At 41.5% G+C, this 27,980-nt stretch overlaps 1 protein-coding gene and 1 non-coding gene across 2 annotated transcripts in view; one reads left to right on the top strand and one right to left on the bottom strand.

Moving 5' to 3' along the window:
* Nucleotides 1-27,980, bottom strand: part of FOXP2 (forkhead box P2) — a 254,422-nt gene that overhangs the window by 15,231 nt on the left and 211,211 nt on the right. Inside the window, exons 16-17 of the mRNA XM_087723631.1 lie at nucleotides 26,551-26,620; nucleotides 25,643-25,806 (exon numbers count right to left, since the gene is read on the bottom strand). Coding sequence (XP_087579757.1) covers nucleotides 25,643-25,806; nucleotides 26,551-26,620 — 234 coding nt within the window. The remainder of the gene's footprint in view (nucleotides 1-25,642; nucleotides 25,807-26,550; nucleotides 26,621-27,980) is intronic.
* On the top strand, nucleotides 13,308-13,414 carry LOC148044150 (U6 spliceosomal RNA). The gene has a single exon (XR_015697798.1). It is a non-coding gene; the product is annotated as a U6 spliceosomal RNA (small nuclear RNA).

Genomic DNA, 27,980 nt, shown 5'->3' with positions numbered 1-27,980 from the left:
GAATGAGAGCAGCACCTGGGACGACACTCGGATCTTGAATCTGCTATCGCTCGTCCCCGCCTTCTGGTATGGAAGCAGGAACCACTGCAGCTCCCTGGCATGTAGGCGAGCCCAAGGCATGATCCCTATACAAGAAATGAATTTCCCAAGGAGCCTGGAAAGAAGAACTACAGGGACAGAGAGTAATTTACGAACTTCATGAATCAGCTGCACAATGCTGTCCTTTCGCTCCTTGGGAAGGAACACCTCCCCAGACACCGAATCTATAATAGATCCGAGGTGCTGGAGCCTGGTAGATGGGACCAGCTGGCTCTTCTCTAGGTTGATAGAGAACCCCAGGGACCTGAGGGTGTCAATGGTGGTCCCAGATCCTGTCTGGCCGTGGCTGGGGACCTGGCTAGGACTAGGATGTCATCTAGATAGCAAAACAGACGGACTGGTAGGGAAGGCAGGTGACCTGCAGCTGCAGCCAGCACCTTGGTAAAGGTCCTGGGGACTGAGGCTAGCCCGAAGGGAAGGGCCCCATATTGGAAGTGATTTCCCTAATGGGAGAACATAAGGAACCTGCGATGTTCCGGGGCGATTCTGATGTGGAGGGAGGCCTCCGTGAGGTCGATGGATGCCATGAAGTCGCCCTGTCTGATGCCTTCCAAGATGGATTTCAAGGAAGCCATCTTGAACCTACGGTAGACTATCCTGGAATTGAGCTGTTTAAGATCCAGGATAGCTCTCCACCCTCCTAAGCTCTTGGGGACCAGAAACAGGTTAGAATAGAATCCGGAACCTCTCTCCCGCTCTGGAACCTTCTAAATGGCCTTGATATCCAGAAGGTGTTTGATGGCCCTAGCCTTAAGGGCCCATTTGGCTGGATCAGCAGAGGAGGTGAAGGTGCGGAACCTGTTAGGGGGTTGCGAGCAGAACTCCAGGTATAACCTAAGGACCAACCCGTCAGAGGTGATGCGTTCCCAGGCATCTGTGAAAAGGGAGAGGCGACCGCCAATGGGGTGATCTGTGGCTGGATCACTTGAACCTGCAGAATGGATGACTGCCTCCTCCTCGAAAGGGCCGCTTGCCCTGCTGCTGATCCCTGAATCTGTCCCTAAAAAACCGTCTATCCCCTTGTCTGTGAAACCTGGGGGACTGGTACCTGTGAGTCTGAGCATCCGAATCAGGCTGACGGAAGGATGTTCTCCTGGGGTAGGGGGCGTGTCGGTTATCCGACCGTCTGGTCATGGCTGGGAGAACCTTCTTTTTGTTTTTGTCCTCTACCAGAAGCGGGTCCAGCGAGGCACCGAACAGCTTGTCCCCAACATAGTCTGCTCCTGCAAGGTGCCATTTGGCTCAGGACTCCGCCTGCCAGTGGCGCAACCACAGTAGGTGCCTGGACGCTACGGAGGAAGATAAAGCTCGGGACGCATACTTAACTGCATCCAGGGTGGCATCAGCAGAGAATTGCGTGGCTGCCAGCACCTTCGAAATTGCTTGCAACAGTTGCACCTCCGTGGCCGGTGTTCTGTCTCTCAGCTGTTCCAGCTACAGCACAGTGGATCTGTTAAAGAAGGAAGCAGAAGCGGCCGCCCTAATGGCCCAGGTTATTGAAATGTTTTACGTAACATGGTTTCTGCCTTCTTATCTTCTGCTTTAAGGCAGTTTGCAATGTCTCCCGTCACCATGGTTGAGCCTGAGGCTAGAATGGCGATTGGGTTGTCCACCTCCGGGAGCTGGAGTGCCTGGTCAAAGGTGGGGTTGAGGTTATAGAACCTCCACTCATTGCCCCCCGGATTGGGAAAGGATCCTGGTTTAACCCACTGAGATTTTAGGACCTCCATGAACATCTCTGGGGTTGGAAACTCCTCCTTCTCTACCGGGGGTCTATGGAAAGGACCCTTCTTCCTACTCTTGCTGGTACTAGGCGTGGCAATGGCCGGCCTGGGTACTGGTGGGGGATCCAGGTCTGCTGTGACCCTAGCCTTACAGAGTAGGGAACTAAATAAGGAGGGGGGAAACAGGCCCGTGATGTTGGGGGCCTCTGTAGACTGAGCATCCTCATCCTCAGAAAACCCTACCTCCTTCAGCTCCCCTTCTTCTAAATCTGAGGCTTCACTGGCAGTGGAGGGAGAAGGAGACCTGTGCTCTCTGGCCACAGAGGCTCTGGGGAGAGTCTGATGATCCCTGGGCTGGTCCCGGGATGATCCCTGTTGTGAGGCCTGGGGTTGGTGCTGCATCCCAGCGGCTATCACTTGTGCTAAGGCCCTGGCTAAAACCTCCTGAAAACTCTCAGGTAGCTCTGGGAGAGCAGGGTGGAGTTCTGGAGGTTTAGGTGATCCCTTGCCTCTGGTGAACTTGATGCCAGCCTGGGCCTAGCTGGGCTGGAAACTCTGCGACTAAAAGGATCCCCCCTCGTCTCAGAGGAATGAGCAGGCAAAAGGGGGGGGGGCAAATGGAGCTATGCCTTCAGCCTGAGCTCCTGGGGGAGCCAGGGGAGGACGCCTGGGCCTCTGCCAATGTAGGGAGCCTGTGAGGAGAGCGTGACCTAGAAGGCGATGGGTTGGTGGTCGCCCTAAATCTCCTAGATGAAGCCCTGGTGGTTCTACCCTCTTTAGGACGGGTAGTGGATGACCTGGGGGTGCCCTTCCTGGTGGGAGACCTCCCTCTGGTGGCCCGGGAAGCTCCACTGGAGGTGCCTTCGGCTGGATCTGGGTCCCCTAGGGGTCTCGGCCCAGCACCCCCGCTCCTCGCCGCATCCGCCATGCACTTACTCTTTTTCCCGCTCATCTCTCCTCATTCTCTGCCGGCTCAGCTGCTTCTTCCAGCCGCCGATCCCCGGCTTGAGCGCCGGCCTGCACCCTAATCAGGCCCCTCTGCGGATCCACCGGCAGAGTGGAGGCCGGTCTAGGCCTCTTCCGGCCTCCTCGGTGCTTCTTGAGCGCTCCCGGCTACCGTAGATGATTGCCAGTCACGCGCTCAGCCATGTGCTCCTATTCAAAATGGCAGCCGCTGGCCTGCGACCCAAGCCTCTCTGAAGCTGGAGAGCGCTGGGGTGATCCTCTGTGGATCCCCGGTACTCCGGAGTCCTACTCGGGCGGCTGTAGTGTGAAGGCCTCTCCACGCACTCCGATCGGTGCGGAGGCTTCCTCTCCTTTTACGTGACCATCCGGCCGCTTAGGGAGCGCACGCATGATAGCAGGGCAGCAAGGCCTTCGCTAGCAGCGCTGAGCACTTTGGAGGAGAGATGCAGCGCTGGAAGCTTCTTGGTGAGAGAAAAAAAATGCTAGAGGAAAAAAAACCCTTAGACTTCCTAAGTGAGGGAGAGTCAGAAAACACTCCTTCTGGGCTGGAGTCTGAGGTTAATCTAGGAGAGCAGAAGGAGGATCGGAGGTGTGGCCTCAAGATTTACCTCAGACTCCAGGGCAAAAGGGCTAGGTTAATACCCATCTGTTACTCCTCCCACACCTCACTCTGGAAACTACAGATAGTTCATATGGGGACTTCCTTTCATTTCATCCTCACACGATAGACTTGTAAACCCATCAAGTTGTTTCTATGGCTGTGAATTATGGCTCATTGGTCAGCCAAAAGAGTTAAGTAGAAATCTCCACTAATTTATCATTTGTTGAAGGTAATATCCTATGACCATTCCAGCCCTTTGACATACTGGAAGTATAGGCTTCAGCTGAAGACATTCACTCCCAGTTCACAATTGAAAACTAACTCATTTCCTGATAAACAATCATTGCAAAAGAATACTGTTTGATAAAAGAACATGTTGGAGCTGAAATCCACTGTTTTATTAACTTTAGTAGTGCTTAATAATGATTGGGGCCACAGTCAATAATTCATAATTCGTAATTTAATAAGCTTATATGCCGCCCAATCCCGTAGGACTCCGGGCGGCTTACAAATACGAGATAAAATAAAATAACAAATAGGGGAGAAATGAAAACAGTTTAAAAAACACAACATACATTCGGCTTAGCTGGGGGCTGGACCTGATTCATAGATCAACAGCCCCAGGCCTGCCAGAACAGCCAGGTTTTGGTGGCTTTTTGGAAGGCCGCGAGAGTGGGAAGGGTCCGGATCTCTGCGGGGAGATCGTTCCACAGAGCCGGAGCAGCTACAGAAAAGGCTCTCCCCCGAGGGGTCGCCAGCCGGCATTGTCTGTTCGATGGCACTCGGAGGAGGCCTAGCCTGTGAGTTCTTATCGGCCGTCAAGAGAAGCATGTGTGCACACTTTTTAAAACAGTTTCTATTTCATAATCTGACAAATGCAATTCTAAAGCTACATTTCAGTGTTTCCTAACCTTCAAACAAGTATGCTAAAAAATTTACAAACTTACGAGAAGTATTAGAGATTACTTGCTTAATAGCACCATGTTGCCTAAGCTGAATAATTTTCAGAATCTTTCTATCATTTAACTAACATAATATTAAGCACTTCTAAAGTTAATAAAACAGTGGATTTCAGCTCCAACATGTTCTTCGTAAGTTTTCAAGATGCTTCTCTGAGTTTTCAGGATATGCAAATAACCATAGAAAGAAAAATGGGATATAACACAATCATTACAGAGGATTTCCCAAGCTATAATGATTGAGCTAAGAAAAGCACTATTTATATTTCCTTTCTGATCAATACACAGACCTGGATATGAAACAGAATTAGATTCCCTTGATGTTAAAACATAGTAGATACATTCTGAATTTGAAACCCACCCCTTGGGGACTTACTAGGAGCACAGAAATGTATACTGATCTAGCTCTTGTGATCCAATCTAGCAGTGGACATTAAGAACAACTGGCACCTCCATACATATAAGTAATGGAAGCATGAATACAGGGCCATTTCTGTTTACAAAATTCTCCTGATGGCTGGGTGAGAGATTATAATTTTCTACTTGAATAAGCAATGGATATTATTTTGAACAATGTTTAATGTACATGCTTCTCTCAGATAAGGTCCACTACATTGTTGCTGTTTAAAGTAAACAAACATGTAAAATATGTTCAGGTAATGATGATGATCCAAATTTATGCATAAACAGAGTTTTGGGTTTTCTGAATGCTTGATGATGTTATGGTTTAAATAAGAAAAATAAAACTCTAAAACATTAAGAAGTAAGGCACCTTAAGATTGAGCTTGTCAAATCTATAATTCAAAATTTAAAGGAAATGAAAACATTTACTAAAATCACATAGACAACGTTAGACATTTTGCTCTAACAACGAAAGTTTATTCAATAAGAAATTTTAAAAACTGTCAACATATTCCTATTGATTTTAATGTCCTCTTCTTTTGTGTTTCTAGCTTAATACAACTTAACCACAAGTGAACCCAAAATTTAGGCTACTAAGCAAGACAGTTAAGTACATTTTGCCCAGAAGCACTTTGCAGGCCTCCCAAACCCTCTGTGTGTCCATTTTTGCGAAAAACGGGATGCGTGGGGTCGGGGTTTTGGGAGGCTAAAAATGCTGTATTCAGTGTATAAGATGCACCCAGATTTTCACCCTCTTTGGGGTGAAATGTGCCTCTTATACTCCCAAAAATACGGTAAATAAAAACTGTAAGAGTGAAATTTGCTTTCATCAGCTGTTTATTCTAAAGGAACTATATGACTATAAAGAAAACAGTAAGAGACAAGAAATGAGAAGGGTTGATACTGAAAAACACCAGATAAAAAAGGTAACTAAACAGTATCTGTCCCAAGAAGTGTATTATAGTATTTGACCTTCATTCTCCACATTTTAAATTATTTACTAAATTGTCAAATTATTTACTAAAATTATTTACTATTATTTTTCTTATCCTTCTTAGTACCTATCTCTTCCAATTTATGACTATAATCCTGTTGCTTGTATCTTTACAATTTATATTGTTTTATTTGCTTCCTGGTATAATTTGATTGTTTATTAGTAACCTATGACTGTCACTAAGTGCTGTATCTTATGATTCTTGATGAATGTATTCTAGTTTATTTTTCTTATTTTTATTTTTCTTATTTACACTGAGAGCATATGCACCAAAGAAAAATTACTTGTGTGTCTAATCACAATTGGCCAATAAAGAATTATATTCTATTTTATTTTATTTATTTGGAATGAACAAGGTAATATTATGACTTACTACTGAATAGGGATGCCAGTGGAAGTTCATAATTTTCATCTTAAACTCTCTTAGAAAGTTAGTCTCAGAAATATTGTCATTGGGAAAAAATATTTTTTTCAGTTTCATTTATAAAAAATACCCTGCAAATTTCCAATATAATTAATTTGGCAGTTGGACAAAGGTCATGAAATGTTCAATTTTATATTAAAAGAGGCCATGTTTTGTAGAAGCACTTGTTCTTCACTCCAGGGGGATGAATCAGAAAGGGGCCTCTAGGCTGCTTTGAACACAGTACAAAACAGAGGAAGAAGAAAGATAACTTTAAATTCTTTCAAGAAAAGCAGGAAAGCTGTGAAAGAGTCAGGTGCTTGTAGATTTTCAGGGATTAAACGGAACAACCAAAAAAGGTTAATGAGACTGTTGGAAAACCCAAATATCCTATACATGATTGTGCATAGATATAAAATGATTGATGGAAATGAAATTCAAGAACAATTTGGAAAAAGGAGCATAGGGCTTAACATCACATATTAGAATATATAAAGATACAGAACAGACTGAAATCCATGGAAGAAAAAGGTAGACCTTTAGAGCATGAAATTGTGATTGAGAGCCAATTTAGTCCAGTGGTTAAGGCACTAGACTAGAAAGCAGAAGATTGTGAGTTCAAGTCCTGCCTTAGCCATGAAAGCCAGCTGGGTAACATTTGGCCAGTCACTCTTTTTAGCCCAACCCATTTTGCAGGGTGGTTGTTGGGTGGGACAATAGGAGGAGGAAAGTGTGTCAGATAAAAGGTGACCTTTTACAAATATCGCTTTGAGGTATTTGTAAATATAACAAAGGCAAGATACAAATAAATATTTAAAAAATATGCTCATATCAAAACTTATCCACTTTCATTCTTCTTTCTACATATTTATTTAGTGCTAATTAGCTGCTTAAACCATCATGTCATTTCAATTAAGGAATGCTAGAGCAGCCCTACAAATTTAATTTGTAGGTTGGTATAAATTGTACTGACAGTTATTTAGTTGAGATATCATGAAACCAAGGTGCATGAAAGGAAAACAGTCACACAACTTGCTCAATAAACTATGACTTGGTGCAGGGCTGGGCTTCAAAAATTTTAGCAATGGGTTGTCTCCGGAGGCTTTCCTCAAGCGTCTGGGAGGCCAAAAACTGCCTCCGAAGGTTTTGGAGGCCCTCTGAAGGCCGGGAACGGATGGTAAGCCTATTTTCCGCCCTCCCTGGGCCTCAGTGTGCATCTTGCATTTACCTGCATCCAAAATGTGCCGCGTGGGGACTCCTGGGAAGGGCAGGGTGTGGCCAGCCAGGAGTGGGATTTGGGGGTTCTCCAAACTGCACAAAATCTTAGTTAGAGGTTCTCCCGAGCTCCTGCGAACCCCCAGCAGCCCACCCGTGACTTGGGGCCCAGAATGACTACCCTCAAACTGATTCTTAAACTTATGAATGACTGACCGTATTCAAGCTTACACATAATTATCATTATGGTTATTTATTTGGTTGCGGGAGGTGGGAGTGGGAAGCACCGTCCTAAGGTGGTTCTCCTCCTACCTTTCGGACAGGTCGCAGTCGGTGTTGGTTGGGGGACAGAGATCGACCCCTAGGCCCCTCAAATATGGGGTGCCGCAGGGTTCGGTCCTGTCCCCCCTCCTGTTCAATATCTACATGAAGCCGCTGGGTGAGAGCATAAGCCGGCACGGGATTAAATATCATCAATATGCGGACGATACACAATTGAATCTGTCCGCCCCGGGCCAACTCAGTGAAGCAGTTGAAGTGATGTGCCAGTGCCTGGAGGCTGTCAGGGTCTGGATGGGAGCGAACAAGCTTGCACTCAATCCAGACAAGACCGAGTGGCTATTGATGTTGTGTCCCAAGGATGGTCCTGACATTCCACCCCTTAGCCTGGGGGGTGAAATTATTCACCCCTCGGAGAGGGGCCGCAATCTGGGTGTCCTCCTGGATCCACAGCTGACGTTAGAACACCATTTGTTGGCTGTGACCAGGGGGGCCTTTGCCCAGGTTCGCCTGGTGCACCGGTTGCGGCCCTATCTGGACCGGGAGGCACTTCGAATGGTCACCCATGCCCTCGTCACCTCAAGACTGGATTACTGTAACGCACTCTATATGGGGCTGCCCCTGAAGAGTGTCTGAAGACTACATCTGGTCCAGAATGCAGCCACGCGAGTGATAATGGGTGTACCTAGTTACACCCATGTTACACCTATCCTCCGCGAGCTGCACTCGCTTCCCATTGGTCTCTGGACCCGCTTCAAGGTGCTAGTCGTTACTTTTAAAGCCCTACATGGTATTGGACCTGGCTACCTGAGAGACCGCCTCCTGCCATTTACCTCCCAACGACCAATAAGATCACACAGGTTGGGCCTCCTCCGGGTGCCGTTGACTGGACAATGCCGGCTGGCGGCTCCCCGAGGGAGGGCCTTCTCTGTAGCTGCACCGGCCTTGTGGAACGAGCTACCTGCAGAGATCCGGACCTTCACCACTCTCCCGGCCTTCCGTAAAGCGACCAAGACCTGGCTGTTCCAGCAGGCCTGGGGCTGTTGATTAATTTCCAGCCACACTTGATGGAATGGATGTTGTATTGATTTTAATTCTGTATTTTTTAAATATTTTAAATGTTTTTACTTGTTGTGAGCCGCCCAGAATCCCTAGGGAGTGGGCGGCAGACAAATCTTATTAAAGTTTAAAGTTTATTTGCTTCCGTAAATTTAGGCTGGGGTTTAAGACATTTTAAAATCACAAATTCACTGTTCACGATGAAGCTTCTCCTTACTCTCAGTTAATCTACTCTCACCTGTACATAAATATCTACATCCATGAATTACAGACAACATAACAACTACACAGAACACTAATGGAATTTCAGTATTGTTTTATTGCTATATATCATTACATTTTTTATTTCATTCTCTTCCATACCAATATCTGTTCGCATTCCATAGAATGCATGTGCATGCATGTACACATATCTGTATAATTTCTAAACAACAGCTCTTTTATTGGATCACATCATTGCTTATTAAAAATTTTCCACTCTTGTTATTATGGCACTTAGAGATTGATTCACACTTGCATATTTGCAATTTGGTTTTTCTTTTATATTTGATTGATAAATGAATTAATTCCACTGATGATGCTCTATGACTGAGGTGATGTGACAATATATGGCGTGATTAGTTCTGTGGATAGCATTCTCACATACATGAGACATCATTTGCTCTTTGAACCATATGATGGTTTAAATCTATTCACACATGTGAGACTTTACATGATGTTGCAATTATTATCAAAGGGTGATTTTTTACATATAACCTGAGGCTTCTTTTTGGGTCTGAATGCATTCTAGGGCTGGTTAATTTAGGAGTTTTCTTTAGAATTCATTGTTGTTAGGTTTTGTTTGGTTGGTTAGATTTTTTGGATGAAATTGTCTTTCAATTTGTTAGATTTTCATTAGAAGTAATTATAAATTTAACAATAACAATTAATATTCAGACAGTTAGAATCTAAGTTAGAGAACGGACATAAGATCTAAAAATTGTTCTGCCCTACAAACATATCCATTTGTAGATATTTAAAAGAGAATAAATGAAGTTTTCAATAAAATCATCCATGTATTTTGCTTCTATATATTGTAGATCTCACAAATCCCCAAGGATCCTGCAAACTTCAACAATCTATACTATGGGGATCTGACACTTCTCAGCATAAGACAGCTGCAGGCACTCTATAACTAGAGTGATCTTTTTGTTAAGAGGAAGTAGAGGAAGTAGAAAGAATTGTGCAACAAATAGAGGTTATATTATATAAAAAGAACATCAATGGTTTGATCAAAAGCATGTAACATTTAAGCAAGTAAAGAGGAAATGATAAAGGGTTGCAGTGGCTGCTGAGCGTAATAGCTTATAAAGCTAGAAAGATCAGAGGATTGATGAGTGGGAAAATAAAATACAAGAGGCTAGAGTTGAAAAGTAAAGGGAAACAATATAACCCTAAAAAGAATAGGAAAATATGTTTTGGGAAGTTGAATGAGTGAGAATGTTATTTCTGAACATACCGTTCATTCAAAAAGTATTCAGACCCCCTTCACTTTTGTCAATGCTGCAGCCTGATTCTACACTTGTTGAAATTCATTTTTTCCTCATCAAACTACACTCAGTACCCCACTTTGTCTCCATAGAAGGCCTCACAGCTGAGGCCTTTTGCTGTAGCCTAGCAAAAGCCATGAGGTCAAAGGAACTGCCTGCAGAGCTCAGAGACAAGTTTATTTCAAAGCACAAACCTGGGAAAGGCTACAATAAAATTTCTGCTGAAGTGAAGGTTTCTAAGAGCACAGTGGCCTCCATAATTCTCAAATAGAAGACGTTTGGCACAATCAGGACTCTTCCAAAAGATGGCCGCCCAGTCAAATTGAGCAATTGGGAAAGAGAAGCCAAGAACCTGATAGTCATGCTGACTGAGCTATAGAGATCCTGTGAAGAGATGGGATAAGTTCCAGAAGGACAACCATCACTGCAGCCCTTCACTCAGGGGTGGGTTTCAACCGATACAGACTGTTACGGCCGTACCAGATGGTGAAATTTAGCGTGCCTTCCCGTACCCATTGGTGAGGAGGCCCCATATCCCCTCGTTCGCTCTTTCACTCACCCCATCCCACCATGCTGCCGAAAAGTTCTCAGAAAAAGAACCAGAAGAAGAAAGAACTGGTGAGTGGCGGGGTGGGGGTGGGGAGGATGTTAGGGAAGAGGGAAGGGGCAGGGCGGCTGGAAGATACTATAGGAACACACACTTCCGGCCCCTCTGCCTCTTCCCTCTTCCTGGATTCACTCAGACATTTTTAAAACTCGCAGCCTGTGCACACGTACACACTTCCAGCCCCTCTGCCTCTTCCTGGATTCACTCAGGCATTTTTAAAACTCATAGCCTGTGTACAGCACACACACTTCCAGCCCCTCTGCCTCTTCCCTCTTCCTGGTTCACTAAGACATTTTTAAAAGAGTGGAAGAGTGTGTTCGTGTGCACAGGCTGTGAGTTCTTAAAACATCTTGTGTATGCACAGGCTGTGAGTTTTAAAAACATCTGAGTGAATCCAGGAAGAGGGAAGAAGCTGAGGGGCTGGAAGTGTGTGTGCTGTGCATAGGCTGTGGGTTTTAAAAATGTGTTCTGTGTGCACAGACTGTGAGTTTTTAAAACTTCGAGTGTATCCAAGAAGAGGCAGAGGGGATGAAATGTGTGTGTAAGGTGGTCAGTAATGTTGATGACCGGCAAGGACAGCCATATTTCCTCTTTAAGTAGCTGTTTTATTGTTTTGTGTACTTATTTTATTCTTATTTAAGCAGTTAGTGCACAAAATAATAAATTTCCTTTTTTTATATCTTCTTTTTGTAGGTCATTCTTTGGGGCAAAGAATTCAGTGACATCGACCTGGCCACTCCCACCCAGTCACATGATTGCCAAGCTACTCCCACCCGGTCACATAACTGCCAAGCCACTCCCACCCAGTCACATGACTACCAAGCCACTCCCACCCAGTCACATGACCACCAAGGCACTCCCACAAAACAGGGCACACATACAGAATAGGTTCTAAAAATTTTGAAACAAGCTTGCACTCAATCCAGACAAGACCGAGTGGCTATTGATGTTGCCTCCCAAGGATAGTCCAGGCATTCCACCTCTTAGCCTGGGGGGTGAAATTATACACCCCTCAGAGAGGGCCCCAATTTGGGTGTCCTCCTGGAACCGCAACTGACGTTAGAACACCATCTGTCAGCTGTGTTCAGGGGGGCTTTGCCCAGGTTCGCCTGGTGCACCAGTTGCGGCCCTACCTGGACCAGGAGGCATTTCGAATGGTCACTCATGCCCTCATCACCTCAAGACTGGATTACTGTAACATGCTCTACATGGGGCTGCCCCTGAAGAGTGTTCGAAGACTGCAGTTGGTCCAGAATGCAGCCGCGTGAGCGATACTGGGTGTACCTAGATACACCCATGTTACACCCATCCTCCGCAAACTGCACTGGCTCCCTATTGGTCTTGGAACGTGCTTCAAGGTGCTAGTCATTACTTTTAAAGCCCTACATGGTTTAGGACCTGGCTACCTGAGAGACTGCCTCCTGCCACATAACGTCCAACGACCAACAAGATCTCACAGGTTGGGCCTCCTCCGGGTGCCGTCGACTGGACACTGCTGGCTGGCGGCCCCCCGGGGGAGGGCCTTCTCTGTAGCTGCGCCGACCCTGTGGAAAGATCTACCCATAGAGATCTGGACCCTTACCACTCTCCCGGCCTTCCGTAAAGCCACTAAGACCTGGCTGGTCTGGCGGGCCTGGGGCTGTAGATCAATGTCCAGCCCCACTTAGACTGAATGGATGGTGTGTAATTTTAACAATTGTATTTTTTTACTTTTGAATTTTTAAATGCTTTTTTATCTGTCTGTAAGCCGCCCAGAGTCCCAAGGGAGTGGGCGGCATACAAATTTTATTAAATTGAAATTGAAACGCACCACTGCCTTCATTGATTTGGGTTTTGTGGCAAAGTGGCTAGACAGAAGCCTCTCCTCAGTGCAAAACACATGAAAGCCCACTTGGAGTCTGCAAAAAAGGACCTGAAGGACTCTCAGACTGTGAAGAATAAGATTCGCTGGTCTGATGAAACCAAGATTGAACTGTTTGGCCTCAATTCTAAATGTTAGGTCTGGAGAAAACCAGTCATCACTCATCACCTGCCCAATATCATCCCAATAGTGAAGCATGGTGGTGGCAGTATCATGCTGTGGGGGTGTTTTTCAACAGCAGGAACTGGCAGACTGGACAGGATTGAGGAAGTGAAGGGATATCCTCAATAAAAACCGGTCCCACAGCACTCAGGACTTCAAACTGGGCTGAAAGTTCACTTTCTAACATGACAACAATCCTAAGCACCAGCCTGGACAACACAGGAGAGGCTTAGGAACAACTCTGCGAATGTCCTCGAATGGCACAACCAGAGCCCTGACTTGAATCCTATTGACAACTCTGGAGGGACCTGAAAATGGCTGTCTACCAACAGTCACCATTCAACCTGATTGAGCTTGAGAGGATTTGCAAAGAAGTATGGCAGAAAATCCTCCAATCCAGGTCTGCAAAGCTTGTCACGTCATACACAAAAAAATCTCCAGGCTATAGTGCTCGCTTCGGCAGCACATATACTAAAATTGGAACGATACAGAGAAGATTAGCATGGCCCCTGCGCAAGGATGACACGCAAATTTGTGAAGCGTTCCATATATTTTTTTTAAAAAAAGACTCCAGGCTATAATTGCTGCCAAAGGTGCTTCAACAAAGTACTGAGTGAAGTGTTTGAATACTTATGCTAATGTAATATTTCAGTTTTTTCTTTTTAATAAATTTACAGACATTTTTAAAATTCTGTTTTCACTTTGTCATTATGGGATACTGAGTGTAGATTAATGACAACAAAATGAATTTCAACACCTGTAGAATCAGGCTGCAGCATAATAAAATTGACAAAAGTGAAGGGGGTCTGAATATTTTCTGAATGCACTGTATGTTTCACAGTCGAAGAAATATTTTCATTTTAACCCACCCATCCCCAATTATTTCTCTTTCTAGTACTCTATGTCTGAAGCAGAGATTCTCCCTCTCTTCACAAATACACTCACTCACTTTAGCAACCATACAGGTCTTTAAGAGCAATCTTTAAAGAAGAAATGCATCAAGAAGGTAGAATGCTACCTTTTTGTTCATTATGCCTGTCAATTTGAAATGGTAGGTGATGTTCACTTGGACAGACAGAGCCGACATATAAATCGGATAATAGGAAACATTAAACAAAAGTTTAGCATTTTATGAAGCCTGCTTGTAGCAATCCTCTATATTAAACCAAACTGAACAAGAAAGCATATACAACACATTACTCTATTGATAGTGTTTCAATCATTGCTTTGCCCTTTAAAGATTACAGAATTAAATACAGCAGCATTTTAAATCTGTTCATATATTACCTCTTGTAGGATTAAATGGTACTGAGCATGAGGAATTTCAAAAATGCTGTAAGCACCAGTAGCATCATTGACTCAATTAAATGATTTTCAATCATTCTCCCAATGCTTGGTAGACATCTAAGTGTTTGATTTATTTTATAACATTCAATGTCCAAATCTCACCTAGTGAACAAGAACTTTGCACTACAGAAGCTTTTTACACTAGAACAAACCTCCAAAGTAAATTCAGAAGCATCATGAGATGGGACAAAAAGAAGAAATACAAAAATGCAAACGGGAGGACAGGCATGATATGAAGTTTAAAATACAAGGGAATGAAAGAGATGGAAATTGAAATGATAGATAACCTACTGTAAGTAATGTGAAAGCATAACAGTAGGGGACTGGAATAATCAGATATGGAACAATTTGACAATAGACTGGTTTCAAACTGAAGCACCTCAAAAAGACCTTAAGAGCAGAATAATTACACATCTCTTTAGAAATAAAATTTAAAGAAAAAAAGTTTGAAAACATAAAAAGCCTGATGTTTATGCTGATCAAATTGCAAGAAAAAAGGATGGATTCAAAAGTTGGAATTGTAAAGAAGGTACAGGTTAAGAAAAATGACTGAATACAAAAGGTAGAAAAATGATTTAAAGTATGCAAAGCAAGATCTTTCTTGCCTTGAGTAGAAATAGAAGAGGAATGACTGTTTGAATTCGCATCTTTTCCCTTTATTTTCCATCTTTCTTTTCCCACCCATTTTATCAACTCCCAGTTTCCTTTTCTGTAGCAAACATGCATACGCAGCTGTCGCAAGAGACTGAAGCTAAAATAAAGCAGAATATAAGTGTTCTATATGGCACTGAGTGATATATGGCAATCAGGAATACTTTCAGAAAACAGTTCACTATTGTTTTCTGGGTCAGTACCCTGGGAGTTAAGAAAATAGTGATCAAACCACTGTGTACTAATACACACTCTGGAACAACCTTTCACCAACTCTCTTCTGTCTTTGGTGAATGAATAATATATCTATGACAGATTGTTCTACCCCACAAACTGTTTTAGTTTACAAAATATGTAAATAATATCAAAGCCAAGTAAACGGTCAAAGTGTGAGAAGGACTTGTCATTTGGCTAATGTATAAGATATTCTAGATGAGCATTGTACAAGGATTATGAGAAAGGACCAAAGAAAAGCACCTTCATTTAGCAATCAGTTTAAACCTCAGTTTCTCCAAAGAGAAATGGAGAGTTGGCAGCATAGAGCTAGAGAAATATTTATTTGAAGATTTTGGAATTCAATAAAAGTTATGTTCCTTTAGTAAGTATTTTTTAATTTTGTCCACACAGTTTTTCACCACATAGACACCAGCTCACACAATACACCCAGAGCAGTAAGCATACAATTATTTCAAACTTTTAGAACAAAATTAAAACAATTTTTTTGTGAGAGGAACACAAATTGTGGCTAAGTACATAGAGGAAAAAGGCAAGTTGTACAAGTGGAGAGCACAACTCAGGAATTCAAGGGATGACAGCTTTAGCAAACATACTAACTCATAGAGAAACTGCTTCATTCATTGCTGTTGTTATCAGTACAGTCTAAAGAACTAAAGGTTAATATGAATCCAACTAGACTCAAGAGTAAGGTGACCAGACGTCCCGATTTCGGCGGGACAGTAACGATTTCTAACAATTTGTCCCGTGCCCTGGGGCGTTTTAAAAAAGTCCCGATTTTCTGACTTCATGTTGAAAGCCCAGTGGATTTGCTTAAGAAATCCTAACCGGGGCAAGACAAAAGACACTCTGTGTAAACCCTCTCTCTGTCTCAGTACTTTCATTGAAGATATTAAAGCAACAAAATGGACCCCCCCCGCCCTTTTACTTCATTCTATAAGAAAAAATGGCCCAGTACCATAGAGCTCCAGGAAATACTTGGCTAGAGAAGTCGCGAGTGTTCCTTCCTGGATTTTCCAGAGGGGAGGGGCACGGAGGTTGGAGGTCAGCTTGTGTGGGAAAAATGGTGGCAAAGTTTCTTTGAAAAATATTTCCCTGACTAATTTCACCATTTTAATTTGCTCAGTTCTTTGTATTAACATCTACATCATTCTGGATTGACTTGGAGTGCTCACTTGTGCCTGCTGGTAAGTGAGCTGGGTTTTTTCTTTTATTTTTTTAATGTATTTTAAAATAATATTTTATTTATTGTCCATAGGATTTTTTAAAATAGTTTTATTCTGTGTGGATTCTTTTTTTAAATTGTCTTAGACTATTTAAAAAAGATTCTATCCAAAATACAAAATACCAGCTGCAGTTATTCACTTAAGAACTGTGGCAAGAAAGGTGCTATAGTGACCAAAGTTACAATGGCATTGAAAAAAGTGACTGACGACCATTTTTCACACTTAGTGACCATTTTCACACTTAGCGACCTTTGCAGCATCCTCATGGTCACGCGATCAAAATTTTGATGTTTGGCAACAGATTTGTATTTATGATGGCTTCATGTAATTGTTTTTGTGACCTTTTGACAAAGTCAAATAGGGAAACCAGATTCACTTATGTTACTAACTTATCAGCTGTAGTTATTCACTTAAGAACTGTGGCAAGAAAGGTGGTATAATGGGTTTAGTGACCAAAGTTACAATGGCATTGAAAAAAGTGACTGATAACATTTTTCACACTTAGCGACCATTTTCACACTTAGCGATCATTGCAGCATCCTCATGGTCACGTGATCAAAATTTTGATGTTTGGCAACAGTTACAATTTATATTTGTAAATTGTAGTTATGTTGAAATAAAAAAAAATTACAACAATATTTTTGCGTTATATGAAAATTTTTGTTGCTTCGTATAAAATTTTTAATCAAGCCCCCCCCCCCCCCCGGTCAAAGGTGTCCCTCTTTACCAATCTGAAAATCTGATCACCTTACTCAAGAGACCAGTCTGTACATATTTTCAAAGAAAACTTTGTAAACTACAGGTTTAGGGGTTGTGTGTGTGTGTGTGTGTGTTTTGTAAACTACCAAGATATAAAGAATTCAGATTCCTATTCCTATTAGCACACCATGTGAATCACAATTCCTTATATTTTGCTATCTTATAAAAAATTCTGAGAGGAATACAAAGTCATGTGTGCAGGAAATATTCTAAGTCAGTCATATTTTATCTGAGTACATGTGGTATGAGGGCTAATAATAGCTTTAATTGCAATTAGAAAATCAATGCATTGGCTTGAATCCCAGTGTAAATAAAATTGCTTTGTAGAATAAAATTTATTAGGAGTTTCAAGTTATTTTTTATGTTTATTTATATTTAAGCACTGCTGATTCCAAAATAATTCACATGTAGAGTTATTATTATGGTTTGTGACACAATCAGACAGATGTTCATACTGGATAGCTTCTCTTCCTATCACATTGAATGTTTAGTTTACTTGGTTCTTTCTGTAAAGTAGTTTATTTCTGGAATGGAAATTAATGGCATAATTATGGATTTAGATATAAATGTACAATTCTGTAATATGGAAAAACTTTTCTGCATAACTTATAGAACAATGTATTGCATATGGCACATGTGGTAGCAACAGCAATAGCTGTCAGATCCCTAAAAGTGATACTGCCATTCAATTGGGAGGAGGGGAGCCTTGGAGTTAAATCATTAGCTACATCTGAAACAACAGAGTTTTACAACTTTACAACTGGTTTCCTGTCACCGGGAGACTGAAGGTCCCAACATATCTGGAGGGATGTTTATGGTAGCATGTGAGATATATAACTTTGATGTCTAACTTGAGATAGCCATGGGAACGTGTGCTTTATTGACTCACAGGCAGAAGAGTTAAGGAAGCATCTTCACACTTGTGAATTGGTCAGAATCTGCAATCGGACAAAGGGGAGGGGTCATTATCAGCTTAATCCCATTTGCATGGCCTAAAGGTTTTCAGATGCTGCTTTGCTTCTAATGGTTTCCATCCTGCTTGATTAAAGGTTCCTTTTGAAACAATCCATTTCAAGAGTCTTTACGTTCTCAAGTTAGGAGAGGAGCCATTACATAAAGCAGCATCTCTCTGTAAATTGGTCAACCAGGAGAGAAACATTTTTACTCTACCGAGGGGACCCAACAAACAATGTCTGAGCATAACAGTGAACAAGGGGAAACTGACTGCTGGAGGGAGATGGAAACCCCTCCACAACCAGAGACCTGCTCCTTGTATCCTGGCGGAGAGAACGGAGTGAGCTTGGAGGACCCCAAAAAGCCCCATTGGTCAATCGGAATCAGGACGAAAGGGAAGGGAAGACCAGGGGAGTCACTCTTACCTGAGATAGCTGAAAACCAGGGTGGAAATTGGAGTTAGAAGCCCCCTCTGACCAGGAGGAGCTAAATGAAGCCCCTCTGAGAGAGGGTTTTCTGAAGAGGCATGTAACCCAGTTTGTGATGGAAATTTTGGAAAATCTCAACATCCTGGGGGAGCAGACCGGCAACCGAAAAGCGCTGGAAGGGCGGCAAACGGGGTTGACGCCAGGGGAACTAAACCCCCTCTGGTCTCTGCTGATCAAGCTGATGGCACAGCAGCAACAGCTAGGAACCCAGAAGCTAGGAACCCAGAACCCCCCCCCCCCCCCGCAGTTGGTGCATGGGTGGCGCATGGCCACTCCGAACCAACTCTGAAATCTGCAGTTAGAAAGGAAAACTCCTTCCCTGGGGGTAAAATTTGATGGGAACCTCCCAAAAATGGGATTCTTTGTGGCACACGTGCTCACCTACATGCAAGCATATGGGTGTTATTTTCGAGCCCGAGTACAAGTGGTCACCCTAGCCCTGGAAGGAGCTGCTGCCAGATGGATGGTGACTTTACATGATGCCGATGCACTAGAACTGTGGAACTTTGATCGGTTCATGATGGCCCTGCGACAATGGTTTGAGGACCCCCTCACAGACCACAAAGCATGTGACCACATTAAAGTTGTGAAGCAGGGACGCCGGCCAGTGGCAGAGTATACTGAAGAATTCCGAGACCTGGCATGTCATGTGAACTGGCCAGACGATATCCTGGTAAGCTGGTTCAAGGATGGGCTGAGTGATGACCTCTACAATGTTTGTGTGGCCCGAGGTGCCCCAACCCATCCACATGAGTGGTATCTTATTGCTGAGGAGGCAGAGATCGACATGGCCAGAAATCAGTACCGAGCAGGACGAATGTGGAAGAAATCCCCACCCCAATGGAAACAAGAACCTTTTAAACCGCAAACAACACCTTCTCCAAAATCCTTAGTCTGTTTCAAGTGTGGAAAAGAGGGGCACTGAGTTGCAGAATGCCGTTCTCAGGCACTAGCTAAGAAACCAGATCGCCCATTGGGGGGAAAACCTACGAAACCTGGCCAGCGCGGAAAGGAGATGGCCCTGAGGAGCAGGGAGACCGTAGAATTCCCCTCTTCCTTTTTTGAGGAGGAAACCCCGGCTTTGCAGCAGGAAGAACCATACTCATCTGGAAGCGATCCAGAGGTTGAACCAATGGTAAGCAAATCAATTAAACCACTTACCTTGCCCCTGAGACTATTTATTCCCAACTGGGAGAGGGGGATGAAAATCTCAGCTTTAGTGGACTCGGGGTGCACCCACTGTTTGATCAGCCCAACCCTGGTAAGGAAGTTGAGGATTAATGTAAGGAAACTAAAAAGCCCCATAGCTTTTTGCCAACTAGATGGGTAAATAGCAGGGGGAGAGCCAGCTTCATTTGCCACTGAGCCACTACAGATAGGTATCGGAAACCACAAGGAAATGCTTACATTTATAGTGATGCCCGGCATGGAATGGTTCTGGGTCTTTCATGGCTGAAAAAATGGAACCCCAAAATTAATTGGAAGCAAGGGACCATAAGAGTGCAGATGCACGTGACTTTTGCTGAGAATCCAGACAGAGAAACTGAGGGGGCAGAGCACCTAGAAACAGCAATGCCTGCTTACACTATGCCAACCCGGGACATACCCAATGAATCTAAGGACTTGGCTGAGGTTTTTAGTGAAAAAGCATCTGATGAGCTTCCACCCCACCGCTCCACTGACTGTGCAATAGAAATCCTACCCGGAGCCAAACTCCCTAAACCCAAGTTGTATAGCATGTCTCCAAGAGAGCTGGAAGAACTGAGGGCATTCATTGAAAAAAACCTAGCAAGGGGTTTCATTGAACCAGCCCGACCAAAAGTTGCAGCCCCAGTGTTGTTTAGAGAGAAAAAGATGGCTCCAAATGCTTATGTGTTGATTTTAGAAATTTAAATTCAATCAGTATGGCAAATGTATATCCCCTCTCGCTCATGAAGGATATGCTAGCACACCTAGCCAAAGGGAGAATTTTTTCAAAGATGGATTTAAGGGAGGCATACTACCGTATGAGGATTAAGGAAGGAGATGAATGGAAAATGGCATTTAACACCCCTCTTGGATGCTATCAATTCAAAGTGCTACCATTTGGGCTACAAGGGGCCCCTGCAGTATTTATGCAATTAATAAATGAAGTATTGCGGGAGCATCTATATAAGGGCTGCATAGTCTATATTGATGACATTTTATTATATTCTGAGACCAAGGCAGAACATGTAAAACTAGTTCGGGCGGTTCTGAACAAATTTCACTCTGCAAAACTTTATGCTAAACTCTCCAAATGCGAAAAATTGATTACTTAGGATATCGCATTTCACACCAGGGCATAGAAATGGATCCTTCAAAAGTGCAATTGGTACTTGACTGGGAACCACCCAGAACATACAAACAGTTGCAAAGTTTCATGGGATTTGCAAACTTTTACTGGCAGTGTATCCCCGTTTTCGCCCAAATTGCTCTCTTAAAAACGAAGGGGGAGGGAAACCCGAAACCAAAGCAGCCTTTGAACTGGACAATGGAATGCCAAGTGGCATTTGAAAAACTTAAAAGGCTGTTTTCCAGAGAATCGATCCGAAAGTACCCGGACACAGAGAAACCAATTGTCATACAAGCAGATGCTAGCGATGTGGCAATAGGAGCCATCTTACTTCAGAAAAATGAGGAAGACCAATTACAACCATGTGCTTACACATCCAAAAAAATTGAATGAATCTGAGCAAAGGTGGGCCATTTGGGAGAAAGAGGCTTATGCAGTTCGATGGGCTCTTTTAACCTGGAGACATTTCCTAGAGGGGAGTAAGATCCCTTTTGAAGTCTGGACAGATCATAAAAATTTACGATGGGTTCAGTACTTTAAGTTTTGAATTTACACTCAGATACCTCCCGGGGGGAACATTTCCTGGCAGATGCACTATCCAGGAAACTGCAATACAATAGTATGAAGCCAAACATAATCAAACCCATGATACAAGACAATTAACTAGCTGCTAGAGTAACCACCAGATCCCAGGGAAAACGAGATACTCTGGAGGACAATGACACCACCCAAACTTTTAAACAAGCTTTAACCACTGATGGAGGGTTTTAGAGCCACAAAGACAGTTGTCTGATGAAAAATAACCTAGCTTGGGTGGGAGGGAAGTTGTATGTTCCAGCCAGCCAAAGCCTGTACTCAATGGAAAAGTGCCACGACTCCAAAATAGCAGGACACTTTGGTTTTGTAAAAACTTTACATCTAATTAAAAGGCAATTTTGGTGGCCATCACTAATAAAGGACATAGAGAGCTATGTAGCCAGCTGTCCAATTTGTGCGGCAGCCAAAAGACGCCAAGGCAAAATGCCAGGACTGTTACAGATGGTAGCCGAGCCCTCAGCACCCTGGAAGGAGATAGCTATGGATTTTATTGTCAAACTACCAGAGAGTGCAGAGAATACTGTCATTTGGGTCGTAACAGACTTGTTTTCAAAACAGACACATTTTATACCATGCCAAAAGATCCCAACTGCCAAAAGTCTAGCCAAGTTATTCCTGATACACATTTATCGCCTTCATGGAGCGCCACAGAGAATCATCTCCAACTGAGGGGTCCGCAGAGAATCATCTCTAACTTTGAGGGCTCAAAGTTTTGGGGGGCATTCTTAAACTTACTGGGCACCCCCAAGGACTGAGCTCCAGTCACCATCCTTGTACCAATGGTTAAATTGAAAATCAGAACATGGTTCTAGAACAATACCTAAGATGTTTTATTAATTTTTAACAGGATAACTGGGTTGATCTTTTACCTTTTGCAGAAGTGGTCTTCAATAACACTTTGCACTCAAGCACTGGTTTCACCCCTTTTACAGTAGCAACAGGCCAGGATTTCAACCACATGCCTGAACTACCCATAGAGGAACCCACCATCCCCTCACTAAAAGAATGGATAGACAACCTACGAAACGCATGGCCAGTGGTTAGATTAGCATTACAGGAAGCTAGAGAGGCTTTCAAAACTCAAGCTGACAAAAAAAGAGTAGATCCCAAATCCTTCCATGTTGGAGATAGAGTATACCTATCGACAAAATTCCTGAAGTCATTGCAACCATCAAAGAAATTAGGGCCACATTTCATCGGACCTTTCCCGATCACCAAAGTTGTCAACCCAGTAACAGTAGAATTACTCCTGCCAAAGACACTCAGGAAAGTCCATCCAGTGTTTCACATTAGTTTACTCAAACCAGAAGTAATGTCACAACTCAGACCACATGCCCCTACACTTCCTGTTCCTATCATGATAGAAGGCGAACAACATTTTGAAATTAAGGAAATCCTGGACTCTAGGACCCACAGGGGAAAACCCAATACTTAGTTGCTTGGAAGCATTTACCTTCAGCCCAAAATGAATGGGTAGAGAAACACCAAGTTAGGGCCCCTGCCCTATTGAAAAAAATTCACTCCCAATACCCTGACAAACCTTGTTAAAATACCATGATGCAATTTCTTTTCCTATTTTTTTTTCACAGGTGAATCTCTCCTTTTTCTAAAGAACGGCAGCATGTCAGATCCCTAAAAGTGATACTGCCATTCAATTGGGAGGAGGGGAGCCTCAGAGTTAAATCATTAGCTACATCTGAAACAACTGAGTTTTACAACTTTACAACTGGTTTCCTGTCACCAGGAGACTGAAGGTCCCAACATCTCTGGAGGGATGTTTATGATAGCCATGTGGGATATATAACTTTGATGTCTAACTAGAGATAGCCATGGGAACATGTGTTTTATTGACTCCCAGGGCACAAGAGTTAAGGAAGCATCTTCACACTTGTGTATTGGTCAGAATCTGCATTCGAATAAAGGGGAGGGGTCATTATCAGATTAATCCCATTTGCATGGCCTAAAGATTTTCAGATGCTGCTTTGCTTCTAATGGTTTCCATCCTGCTTGATTAAAGGTTCCTTTTGAAATAATCCGTTTCAAGAGTCTTTACTTTCTCAAGTTAGGAGAGGAGCCATTACAAATAGCACTCAGACTTACATACTGCTTCACAGTGCTTTACAGCCCTCTCTAAGTGGTTTACAGAGTCAGCATATTGCCCCCAACAAACCTGGTCCTCATTTGACTGATCTCGGAAGGATGGAAAGCTGCGTCAACATTGAGCCAGTGAGAATCAAACTGCAGGCAGCAGAAGTAGTCTGTAGTATTTCATTCTAGCCACTTTGTACATATTAATATTATATAGAAAAAAATGAAAACATAAATAGATGTGCTTCATTGTAAGTGAAATAAGTAGGCAAATGATTTAAGTCCTGTTTGCTCATTACATTTTTATTTACTTAGTATTTTAGAAAGAAAGAGAGCATTAATACACTCAGATGATTATTAAAAGTAAAATGCTTCAAGCTACTGATTGCGTGGTTGATTGTACACGTTGCTCTGGTGGCTCACTTTACCTGTTTCATAGCACTGCCATTCTCAAGAGCTTCTTGTCATGTTTTTTTCTACTTCAAGTTTTATTACTTCTTTGGTATTATTAAATATAACTAAAGATGCTTCCAAAACACAAATTCTTCCACGGACAGGGGAGAGGGAATTAGTGGTTTGGAATTCAATAAAGCATATTAACATTCTCTCTCATTCTTTGTGCACACTAATTTTATTTATTTGTCTAAGATGATACAATATATGTGGTAATGAATGAGATAGATCATCTTAAAGGTGTAAAATATATCTGTTAAATTAATGTATTTACTTATACAAAAAGGCAAATCAGGAAACAAGATATAAAATTTAAAATCTCTAAAGGCATATGAAAATATACACATTGAAAATATAAGGAATATAGCGGCTTGCAATTATGATTTTAGCATTGCACATATAATAAATGTTGATGCTAAAGATAAAAGACATAATAAAAAGAATTGAAGGACATTTTAAATACAATATTATTATTGTTAACTGTGAACATAATTGCATATTTAAAAATAAATAAACCTATAGCAAATGTATATCTATGTCTACCTAGATGTCATAGCACTAATTAATATAAAAATTACCAGGAAATCATTACCCCCAAGGACTGTGTTTTGCTATTTACTAAACAAGATACTGCTACTTTTGACACTCATGATTAAGGAAAGATATTTCTTAGGCTTTAATAGACATTCCTGAAATCCACGATACATCAATTTTTAATAGTACCACTCTCTGAGCTCCATTAAAAAGATGGTAAGGAAAGATTTTAGAGTAATTAATGATATAGTTGGCTCCTAAATATTAATAGGAATTGTAGTCTTGCATAAAATTTAACATAGAAACCTTGCCAATACTGACGCACCAGTAATTAAAGTTGGATATGCAATTAAAGTGATTTACTGAGTTATAAGAAGGTAAAATACTTATACTTTATTAGTTTCTATGTAAACTTGATGTAATGGTTAAACTTTCCATTGTATGTTTTTTTAATAGTATTTCTGTAACAGTCCATACATATACTAGACCTGAAAATACAATTAAAGTATTTTTGATTGGAATTCTTTTGCTAATTTACAAATTTAACTCATGAAAAGAATCTGCGTTTGAAAAAAAATGAAGTTGTATTATCATGCAATGAATAAGAAGCATTTGCCCAAGGGAAATCTTAAGCATGTATGGAAGCACCAATTCCAGTACTTCCCAAACCTTAAATCTGCTTATCAGAAAATCTTATTGAACTTTGAGTAATTCTTTTCTTCAGCACGGTTGTAACTTCAAATGGTCGCTGAACGAATGGTTGTAACTCAAGGACTATAGGTATCGTAAAATCAATATCACTGAATGAACTTTATGTCATTTCAACAAATTACCATTGGAGATTTCAGCTGTTTTCATCTTAAAAGGAATAACTTGGAAGATTTTCAAATGTATTGTACAGGTGGCCATCTTTAAATTAATTAAAATGTGTTTGTTGTGCTGATAAAGGGTTCCTGTGTAATTATACAAAGAAAAACCACTTTTACCTAATTTGGGGTAATTTAATGAGGCTTGGGAAGCACTGGCTTGTTCCCTAGGCCAGTTTCTGAACAGCCTTACCTGTTCTGGACAAATTATTAAGCAAGGCAGTACTTTTTGATTTTTTTCCCTATACTGGAAGATGCTAGCAGTACTTACATGTGAGGCTGTGGAGAACAGCCTGGACTGCTATTTCCATTGCTGTCAATGTGCTCCAAGGAACCGTTGAGATCTTCATGGACTGCTTGTAGTAAACCACTGGATGCGTTGTTTATTAATCCGGGATTACCAAGCAAAGGTAAACTACTTTCTGCCAATGCAGCCTAGCAGTGTGGAGATGATATAGCATTCTTAGGATGCTTAATACATACTGAGGTACATACAAGTAAACAAATGTCTAGAGAAAAAATTGTTCTGTTTTTTTCTGTATCTCAGAAAACACACATACACACACTTAGCACTGCTGGATGGAACTACTAAATATGTTTTGACACTGATATGCACCATGTCTTCTGCCTTCAAACTCTGCCTTTAAAATGCACTAATCTTAAATCTTATGCCCTAACATGTAGGTACATTTTGTTTCTGTTGCCAGCCTGTATAAAAAATAAAATAAAAAATGACCAGAACTTAACTCAAAAGAAAAGAGTTCTGACGTTTGCCTTTTCTGCATGAAAATTATATTTTACAATTAAACTTTAAAGTTTTTGCTATGAGCACCATGTTCTCGAACACTATGTTATGAAATCATTCTTGACAGCCTGGATAAATATTAATGCATATTCACATGCATTTGCAAAAGCTTCTATCAATCTAGCATTTGAAATAAAACAGAGTGTTCCAGATTTTGCCACAGGGTGTCCTTCTTGCTTCTTTACATCAAAATGAAGAGAATTAGAACAGGTACTTCTTGCTGTGCTAGGTAATACAACTTCTTTGGGAGATTAACCCACCTATTAATAATGCCCTAAATGCCCAACTAACATTAACATAGACAGTTATCTTTCATACAAGAAACAATGCAAGCAGAAGGACATATAAAAGAAATGAATGGTTTAATGATTTACCTGTAAGCTTGCATTAAGTGCTGCTCCATAGCCTAAACTGGTGGGTATGTTTTTCACTAATGGTGGGCTTCTGAAAATAAAACAATTTTTCAAAGAAAAATTTATTCATTAAACAGAGAACAGAAAGAAATGATAGAGCATGGGAACACAACAATTTTTACATCAAAGATTGATTGAATTTCAACTAATTATTCAGTAAATTTATTAATCTGCAATAATTAATCAATATTAAAGTATTAAGTGATCCATTGTCATTGGACTCACAGGGTAGTCCTATAGAAAAGTCCAGTGAAAAAAGGATGTTGTGAACAGTGCATGGATTCACCATTGTTAAACAGAATTAACATGAACTCATTTATTTATCTGCTAGTAAAGGTCTCATCTTCTCCCATTAACTCAAGTGAAATTTATACCCCTTTCTCTTCTGATTCATCTACAAATAAACTAAAAGACGTGCACCAAAATCCTCTTTTTACAAATCTGCCTTGTGAAGTAAATTGGACTAAAAGAAAGTAATTGGCCCACGTTATTCAGTGAGTTTCTGTGGCTGAGAGTGGAGCTTCCTTGTTCCCGAACAACACCTTAACCACTACTCTATTTCTGACATGGAGGCATATGTTGATAATAGTTTCACTTGGCTAAAAATATCTAACTGTAGTTATCAATGAAAATATCAAGGGATTTATTTTCTTTTTTTCAAAAGAAAAAAAGAATTTCCCCCCTCAATGGCCTAGCTTTTCTACATATCTATACAAGCTGTCTATAGATTGTAATTTAATTATAATATGTCAAATTAATGTAATGAATAAACTTAGAAGTTTCTACATTTATGATGAAAAAAATACACTGTGCAAATATTATTCTGTAAGATCTTTCTATAAATATTGCCCACAAAAAGAATGTAATTTTGTGATTAATAACTTATGGTTTAAAATAAACATTTAAAATTTTGTTTATTAGAATTATTTGTTGCCTGTCTCACCTCCCGGTGATTCTCGGCAGCTTACAACATTAAAAGCAATAAAACTATAAAAAAATAAATACTTCTAAGAACAAAAAAATAGAATTACATTCCACAGTAACATTACAATTAAAAGAAGGGGAGGTGGAATTTTCTCTTATTCTATCAATCACCTCCAGTGCGATGCTCCTCTGTTGGGCCCCAAGCCAACTGAAAAAAGCAAGTTTTCTTGAATGACTTCTGACTTTTGTCAAATGTTTAGTGTAAAAAGAAGTCAATATCACGAGCTAATACATAGGAAATACATGTCCTGTGAGGCAATTTTAATATAGGGAAAATTCATTTCTAACAAATGGATTTAAAATAATAAAGCTATGAAAAAAGCCTCCATGCACGTTGAAAATAAGAGGTTCCTACAAAGTAAAACAATTTTCTTTAAACCCAAGCTATGTGGCATATTCTAGTTGCA

This window comes from Thamnophis sirtalis, unplaced genomic scaffold (genome assembly GCF_051295495.1).
Source record: "Thamnophis sirtalis isolate CommonGarterSnake01/CBP01778 unplaced genomic scaffold, rThaSir2_p1.2 scaffold_9, whole genome shotgun sequence".
Taxonomy (NCBI): domain Eukaryota; kingdom Metazoa; phylum Chordata; class Lepidosauria; order Squamata; family Natricidae; genus Thamnophis; species Thamnophis sirtalis.
This window is presented reverse-complemented; position numbering and strand designations above follow the sequence as displayed.